At 33.4% G+C, this 9,076-nt stretch overlaps 1 protein-coding gene across 1 annotated transcript in view; it reads left to right on the top strand.

Annotated features, from left to right (window-relative positions):
* Positions 1 to 224: 224 nt before the first annotated feature.
* Positions 225 to 9,076, top strand: part of LOC106069999 (syndetin-like) — a 33,557-nt gene continuing 24,705 nt past the window's right edge. The window contains exons 1-8 of the mRNA XM_013229801.2: positions 225 to 962; positions 4,473 to 4,547; positions 4,735 to 4,842; positions 5,264 to 5,335; positions 5,557 to 5,681; positions 6,518 to 6,671; positions 7,103 to 7,185; positions 8,886 to 9,027. Coding sequence (XP_013085255.2) covers positions 918 to 962; positions 4,473 to 4,547; positions 4,735 to 4,842; positions 5,264 to 5,335; positions 5,557 to 5,681; positions 6,518 to 6,671; positions 7,103 to 7,185; positions 8,886 to 9,027 — 804 coding nt within the window. The 5' untranslated portion in view covers positions 225 to 917. The remainder of the gene's footprint in view (positions 963 to 4,472; positions 4,548 to 4,734; positions 4,843 to 5,263; positions 5,336 to 5,556; positions 5,682 to 6,517; positions 6,672 to 7,102; positions 7,186 to 8,885; positions 9,028 to 9,076) is intronic.

Here is a 9,076-nt window from a genome sequence, read left to right as displayed (position 1 = left end):
ATTTAAGAGAAAAAACATCGCTCTACAAGTTACATTAGAATTTATTGACTTTTTAAAAAAAAGTATTTTTAATGTTTTTCTTGTTTTATTTTACTTGTATATATTATGAGTATTGCTAATAAAGCGCATAGACAATCTGAGATCTAGATTTAATCTATTACTGCAGTTGGCAACTTTTTTTTTTCCACTCTTCAGTGTTTTCACCACAGACCTATATAAATCTAGACTCTATCCTACATTGTGTTTATAAAATTTAGATAAATGTCTTCAAACTTGTCACTTGGCGAGCAGGCGTATCGGTCTATAGACATCTAGATTTAGATTCTAGACTAGATCTAAATTTAGACTGATAATATAAAATAAATGGAATGAGACGACTCTATAACCTATATCTAGATCTAAAGATGATCTACTAGAAATTAGATATTTATCCTTCTTAGGCTTAGCCTCTACTACTAAAGTCTTAGTCTTAATTAAGTCTACTAGATGAGATCTACTACTTAGACTTAGTCTTACTTAGTCTTAGGCCTTACTTAAAAGTAAAAGTTACTTAATTTAAGACTTAAGTCACTTAAGACTTAAAGTCTTAACTTACTTATTGACTTAACTTATTACTTACTACTCAACGTACTAAGTACTCTAACTAGTGACTTACTAGAGTAGAGTAGAGGTACCAGAGGTCTAGTCTAACTCGTCAGTATAGTCTCTACTCACTAATCACTAACTTGAGTCCCACTAACTGTGACTAACCTCTACTGCCTGAGTACTGGGCCTGGAATACTCACAGATCTACTACTACTAGTTTAGAGTTTAGAGTAGAAGACGGTAGACGATCGGAATGACCAAATTCTACATATGTAATATGTATCTGATCTAGAATCTAGACATTCTAGATCTTCTATCACAAGCCTAGGACTATGGCCCTCAAGCTTAAGTTGAAATCTTTTATTGGTAGCAAACAGGTACTTGAAATTTTATAATGTAGTATGTATTTTTGCAGCTCAGAATACAGAAAAATATTTCAATATCTGATTATACAACCACTTCTTACTTCAACTTTATATGACCAGTGCTCTTCTTACTAAGATAAAAAGCAAAATAAAAAAAATACTTAAAAAAAAAAACAAAGCTTATATTAAGTGTATCAATTAGTTTAGATCAGTCATGTAATTAAATTTGTAATAAACGTCAGACAACAATCTATAAAGGGGACTAATTCAACTTATACCTCCACTTTAGTCAAGTACCATTTCTTTCCCTTGTCTGAGATACCAATCAAAGTAATTTATTACCAATAGTTAATTAATTAATTGTTTCATTTTTTTTTATTGATTTTGGTGTTGTCAGGTAAAAGAAATAATTGTGCGAACTTTCAGCTTCATCCGAGATTGGGTGTTGGAGAAATAAAGTGTGTACAAACTTTTGTCAAGACAGACAGACAGAGGAAGGTGATATAAGCTTTGTAAACAATGTGCTGTAGAGATCAGGAGAATGTATTTCTGAAACTCTGACTGTAGGAAAATGCATAGACAATGGGGTCAGCACTTTCCCAAACCCTTGTAAACTACAACCCAATACTGCCTAGAAAAATCTAAATGATAACATTTAATGAACATTCATTATGTAAATTCTGATTCCAAACTTATTGTCAATATTTATGCAACCCTCCCCCCCCCCCCCCCCCAATTGTGTTATAATTTAGTTTTTAATCTTTTTCATTACATTTTTTAAATCCTCCAGACCTCACTGGGGAAGCCTACATGATTCCCATAGACCCCCTAGCTAGCTTATGATGGCATCAACCAATTTTTATTTTCCTTTAGGGAGATGTTACAGCTAAAAGTTTGAGAAACATTGATCTAGTCTATATGATTTCATTAAGCTTAAAGTACTATAAAATTCTAGATTCTAAATTAGACTTGACTCTAGTCTAGATTAAGTCTAGACTGTACTACTAGTTTAGATTGAATTAGCTTACACCTAAGAGAATAGAGTTAGATCCAGTGCTTTTTTTAAGACAGTACGCACTAGTACGGCATACTGGCACCTTTTTCAATGTGGGGAAAATTTTTTTTATTTTCTTGCATTCTAACATTTATTATTAATTTGTTAGTAGTTAAAAGTTAGGCAATCCATCATTGAGTACCGGCACCTATTTTTTAAAATAAAATATTAGTTTAGATTTAATTCTAGAGTAAATGCAAAAAAAAATAAAATTAATAAATAAAAAGTAAATTAAAATTAAAGATAAATAGCTAAATTTACCAGACAATGGAAGACAAACAAAAAGGTCACATGCCAAAAACAACCTACTGCTTCAATTGAGAATGCTAAGAAAGCAACTATAAATAAATACATAATAGTAACCTAAATACATTCTCAGATTGTTCATATATACAAAAAGAAAGAGTGATTAATATTTAGTGTTCATAGATCTATATTTAGTCTGGATAAAAGGCTAAAAAGTAAAAGACTACTTAGTCTTCTATTCAAAGTAGATGTACTAAAATTAGATCTATATAATGCAGCCCATTTTAAAGGCATATTCCTTGTTCCTTATTCCCTAGTGCTAATAGAGCATGCCTGAGTCAGCCAGGAAAACTAATGACTTGGCAGAATTTAAGTCATTGATTAACATGTAGCAGACCTGCCTACCGTTACGCAAAATGCGTATTCGTTACGCAAAATCTCCCAAAAATGACCGTCAGTACGCAAATACGCATTGAACCCGTCACGTTACGCATTTCGTTTTCTTTTTTTTCCCCTCTTGACTAGCTTACGAGTGGTCACGGAGGTCACGCTAAGCCGTCCAGTTGGCAGGGGGGGGGGGGGACAGAAAAGGTGGGGTAACACATTGTGTCCAGATCTATAGGTTGATTGGTTCTTAAAAGCAATTAGATTTAGTCTAGAAATGAAGAACGCGAGAGTGAGGGAGTGGCGGGTTGGTACCAGGTTGGTACCGTCAGTTAGCTGATACACCAACGTGACTTTTTTTTTGTAAGTTCATTAGTAGAAATTAATTATGTTGAATCCCTGATTCCCGTATTCATTGTATAGAAATAAATATTGAAGTGCTATCGATTCAAAACACATTGTGTGACATTGTAGATATCTAGTCTAGATCTAAATCTGGATTCTAGATCTAGAATCTAGATAACTTGTTATACATCTAGCAATTTTATCTAGCTAGAGTCTAGAGTCTAGCTAGTCATTACGTTATGTCATGATTCTCTTACATTACTCTACAATCTTGATCCAATTTAGTTGTAGTATGATTTAGATTGACTAGATCTAGATCGATAACATCTACTACCATCTAGTCTAGATCTAGACTAGATTCTTAGTCTTAGTATAGAATAGATCAAGGATGAAGGTAGGCCTACGAAAGTTTGGAGTAGAACTAGATCTACGTTTGTAGCGGATCCACGGCATCGGTAACACTCTTAAGCCCAGATCTAGAGTAGATTACATTCATTCTAGTCTAAATATCATCTTTATTGTCGTATTGATCTAGATTTAGATTGTAGATCTAATCATGACATCTAGATCTAATATATATATATATATATATGACAAAATAATGGATGGCGTTACGCATTCTGGTGCCAAAATACGCATTTTGACCATCAGCGTTACGCATTTGGACTTTTTTTGGTAGGCAGGTCTGATGTAGGACTAAATTGACCTAGGAAAGTGCGTAGGATGTAATCATTTTCTTTTTTTGAAGTAACATCTGTATTTCATAAGAAAAAAAGAAGATAATCACAAGTTACTTTAAATGCTTATTCCATTTATTAGTCATGAGCTACGTTAGATTGATTTTAGTTTTATTATTATTGCATCTCCCTTACTAAGAATACAATTCACTTTATTAAATTTCACCCTTTGACCATTATTATTCAACCTCCCCCTTTTTTTATCGGCCTTAATAAGAGTTGGATTAATCTATAGAGAAGCTTTTCATGCCTATTTACCAGAACAATGAAACTTAATAATTTGTTTCCATTTGAGGATTTTGTCAGTCTACAGGCATTTCTTTTGTCAAAAGCATTTTTTCAAACAGCTCTAGATTTTTGGCAACAAATTATTTGAAATCTTTTTCTTTATTTTTTGTTTATGGTCTTTGTTTTTTTTCCTCATTAAATGTATTCAATTAATTTCTTCTTATAATAAAAAAAAAGTAATGTAATAAATGCAGTTTTCCATTCAGTAAGAAAATGGTGACAACTGATAAGCGGAGCACTTGTCTTGCCAAATGATTGAACTAAATAGTTGAATGTATTGAGAAATCACCTCAACAAACTTAGATAAGAAAGTAGTTTGACTGATTCAGGATGTCATACATACAAGCATCATTGAGTGTTGGGCCCTGTTGTTGTTTTAAGTGGCTTATACAAACTTACTACTTTTTGTTTTTTATTGATATTTGTTAGTGATAAAAATGGCTTTTAGGAATGTTTTATTTTTTTCAGGAGAGTGTACAAACACCCATTGAAGAAACAGTGACAGATATATTAACTATAGGGGCAGCGGTTACTAAAAATAAGGTATAACATATTTCTTTCATTTGTATGCAACATGGAATCATACTGAATTATAGTTTTATAAATTATTTTTTTCACCCAACTATATACCATCTTGTTTAGATAATATTTATGTCCAAAAGTCTTTGTCATTTATGTTTTACTTAATAATTTTTCATTTATTTTGAATGATTTTAAAAAACAACTCTAGGTTGAAATAAAACCAGTCAATCCACACGAGGAGCAGGAAATAATTGATGGCATTGAGGAGAATTATTATGATAATGAATCGTTTGATACTAGTCTACACGAATTACAGGTTGGACATTTTTTATTTCTATATTTAAGCATTGTAATCATGATGTTTTGCTTGAACATAGATGGTGATCTTAGGTTTGCTAAACTGTATGATTTACATCCTCTGATTAGAGGACAGAGATACAATGTTTAATGAAAGTGAATATCATCCATGATTAATAAGGAGTACAGTATTTCAAGTGCCTACACAATCCTGCCAGCTACATATTTGCCACATCTACTGTCCAGCGGTGGTTGATTTGTGTTCTCTTTTTTTGGTCTCAAATGTGTATCCCACAGCCTTTGTAAGAAAGCTCCAGCTGATTAGATATATTTACTAGTTCAATATTGAAACAGACATTCAAATGACAATGAAGTTAATGGAGAACTGAGAAGTCGAAATAAAACTTAGGTTGATGATTTTTTTTTCCCTTTTCTTCCAGAAACTTCCAGAACAGTTGGATGCAGATCAGATTACAGAAGATTGTTTAAGACTGAGGAATCAGCTCCAAGCAGTAAGGAAAATGTTTAAATATTTTTTTTTAAACATTCAAACTATAGGGAATCATAATGCAATTTTTCTCTCTCCACTAGCATTTAGTGTTAGCATAGCTTTTATATCTTTATTTCTGATTGTTTGTGTTTTATACTTTAATAATATAGATGACTAATGTGTCCTAGAAAAGTCTTATAAAACAACAATCTATGCTAATAAATTTGGCATTTCTTTCAACAGGTGTCTAAAAGAGTTTCAGAGCTAATTTTACAGAATCATTTAGCTTATGCCACTGAACTTCAACAAGTGATGGATCTCCAGCGTACACTTCAGGCTGCTGGGCTTGTTTGTCAAACTGGTCGAAAGTAAGGCATTGCATGATATGTGGCTAGGTCTGAGGCATTACACAGCCATTTGATAGGTCTGATGACCAACAATTCTGCATTTAAGTCCTATTAGAGATAAGGATTTTTACTTTGATTAGTCCAGACATTACTTTTTTTTTTAAACTGATCTTTAGGAAATGTTAAGAATGATTGGTCATTATTCTTGTCACTATTTAAGTTCTAAATCACTGGTTAATAGAAACAAGACTGTTTGCTCCATAGAAATTAAGGTCTTAAAGGCAAAACTTCACATTTAGTTATAATTACTTCAGTTTTCTAATTTTGTATGTTGTCTAGTTATCTGACTTGTGCTGCTAATACTTAGCTTCTTTAGAGGTTTTAAGCTTTTGTTAAGTGTAACATTCTTAAAAGACCATTTCTTGTGTGTAGTAAGTGCAAATAACTCTCTGTTATCTTGTGTACAAATGTTCACTAGTTTTAATTTCTAAAACTCTGTACATGACAATCTATTATTGATTTCAAGATATTGACAGATAATGACATAAAATGTACAATGTATTTTGATGTATATTTTAGATAGAATTTTAACAAATTATGTCCATGGTGTGGATAAAATGTACACTGGACTAAAACTGACTTATTTATGACCGAGTATAAAATACATCCAACGTAATTAAATGTAGTTTAGTATAATCATAATGTATGAAATAAGTCCAACTTGTTTGAAAATAGTTTAGTATAATGTATGAAATACATCAAAATCCATTGTAGTATAATATATTGGATGTTCATTGAGATTGTCCACAAGCTAATCTTTTACAATGTAGTAGATCTTATATTTTTTTTCTTCTCAGACATCTAAGTCATGCTAGAAAAAGCTTCACAGTAGCTAGTTTGGGACTACTTTCTAATTATCGTAAAAGACAACAGCTAATAGGCTTACTAAAATCTCTGCGTACAATCAAAACACTTCAGAGAACTGATCTTCGACTAAGAGAAATGATGGAGGTATGGGAAGCAGTGTTTGGTCAGTGTGAATATTAAAGTAGACAAATAGTATTTAACCTACAGTTATAATAGAGAACCCTAGTGATATAATGGGTAAAAATGAGAGAATACTCCTCTCTTCCTAAGTAACTAAATGGTTTATTTTTACATTCATTTCAATGAATATCTTCCTTTCACTATTGCTGTTGTACATAGTGTTAGAGCACAGATAACTCACTTTGTTAATGTTACATCTAAACTTGAGCTCATTTATTCTTTTGGTTTCATTCTGTCCAGCTACATACTAGTTTCAAACACTTCATATACATGTAGAATTTTTTTTTTGTTGCAATTTTGTTCTCTTATACTTTGTGGATGTCTAACAAAACAAAACATTTTTGTTTCATAAAAACCCTCACAACATATTGTCTTTTTTTTTCTGTATCAAACAGGAAGAAGATTACTGTGGTGCCATACATCTTTGTCAAGAATGCCAGAAAGCAGCAAGTACATTTAAACATTACAAGTGTATCAGGTATGAAGTATTGAATCTATATATCTGCTTATTTTAGCCTATTGCAGTTTCGTTAACAAAATAACTCACATTTACTCCTTCAACTCAATTATTAATATACATTTTATTCTATGTTAGTATACACAATAAATGTTCCAGTGCTGTATACAATAGTTTCCCCCTTTCAGACCATCCAGTCTCTAGGGCGGATGATATAAAGGTTATCTGTTTCTGTGGCCTACAGTTAAGGAGGTTGCCATGTGGTCAGCACAACGACCAACCGCCTTTACTTTTCCCTATTAATGTCAGGTATCCATTAGAGCTGGGTGAACTCAGAGGTGCCCTTCTTCTTCTTCTTCTTCTTCTAGCCAGTTTTTTGCTGCTGAGCTGTCAGCTCTTTTGCAGACTGTGCCAAGGAAAAAAAGTGTGCTGTTTTCTTCAGTTGTTCAGCACTGCTGTACATGGTGTGGTTATGTTGGGCTGGAGTGGTAGTAGGATCTGCTTAAGGTGGATTAGGAAGGGGCATTCAAAAAGGATATGGTTTATTCAAAAAGGATGTGGTTTACGGTTTCATAAGGGTGGGCTCAGTGTCTACAAAGGGGGAGTTGTGTGGAATTTATTTTATTGAGATGGTAATTTTACAGAGATGTGTGTCCTGTTGGAAGATTGTAGATTGCTCTTTGTGGGGGAAGAAGTTAATACTGTCCAGTTTGTTAGGCATGTTCATTTCTTAGTACAGGGATCTGCCTGTGTTTCCTGTTGCCCATTGGTTGAGCCACTCCTCTTTCTGGTTGTTGATTAACATTGACCTTAGGGTGAGGTAGTTAACAGGTCTATCTGGTTGTTCCATAGATGATCCTGCCTTTGATAGCTTATCTGCCCTTTCATTTCCTATGACTCCTATGTGTCCAGGGATCCACTGCAATGTGTTGTTGATGTTTAATTTTGTAATCATCTGATGCATTATCACTATTAGTGTTGTCAATTTCTTAGGCTTTTTGAGGTGCTGCTATTAAGTGCTTGAAGAGTGGATTGGTAATCTGTAAGGACAACAATATCTGATGGTGATTGTATCCCTTCATATAATTTGTTTTTGACTGTCTGGAAAACTATGGTAATTGCCTCAATTTCGGCTTGGAATTTTGAGCAGTAGTTGCCACAGGGTGCACTTATTTCAAAGTGTTTATTTTTGGGGAAGACCAGGAAGGCACCAAGACCAGCATTGATGGTTGCTTTGAAGGCCGATCCAACTGTGTATATATGGATGTCTGTTTTTGGGTAGCTTTCAATTGTTTCGAGCATGCCTACTTTGAGCTCCAGTGGATTTGATTCTTTTGTTTTAGTATTATTTATTAATTGTGTTTTAATGGTTGGTTGGTTGTAGTTAAGTCCAGGAGTTATCTTTGAGAATCTGGTAATTTTTTCTCTGTTATTGGGTAGATGGTGTTTTAGGGCTAGTTTGTCAGTAAGTTGGATCAGAGTTCTTTGCTTTTTTTTGCTTGTTTTTCTTATTTCTCTGTGTTAGTAGTTTAGTACTACAGAGGTGCCCTTAAAAATCCCGAAATTAAAAATTCCTGTCTTCACCAGGATTTTAACCCAGGACCTTCCTGTTCGGAAGCCAAGTGCTTTACCACTTGGTCACCGCGCCTCTTGTATTCACTAGAGAAGAATGAAAAATTGATGTTTCTCTATTTTAATTGTATTATTTGGTTTTCTTCCAGTGAGCTGAGTTCCAAACTTCAAGACACGCTAGAAATGATTGAAGAACAATTGGATGTTGCTCTATCTAAGACTTGTTCTCATTTTGACCATCAACATTACAGCAAAGTTCAACAAGCCTACAGGCAACTTGGTAAAACACAGGTACACAGGTTTCATACTCAACATGCATCGAAGCTAAAATACCTGCTCT

The sequence above is a fragment of the Biomphalaria glabrata genome, chromosome 10 (genome assembly GCF_947242115.1).
Source record: "Biomphalaria glabrata chromosome 10, xgBioGlab47.1, whole genome shotgun sequence".
In the NCBI taxonomy this organism is placed as follows: Eukaryota; Metazoa; Mollusca; class Gastropoda; family Planorbidae; genus Biomphalaria; species Biomphalaria glabrata.
The sequence above is the reverse complement of the archived record's forward strand: the minus strand, read 5'-3'. Positions and strand labels throughout refer to the sequence as shown.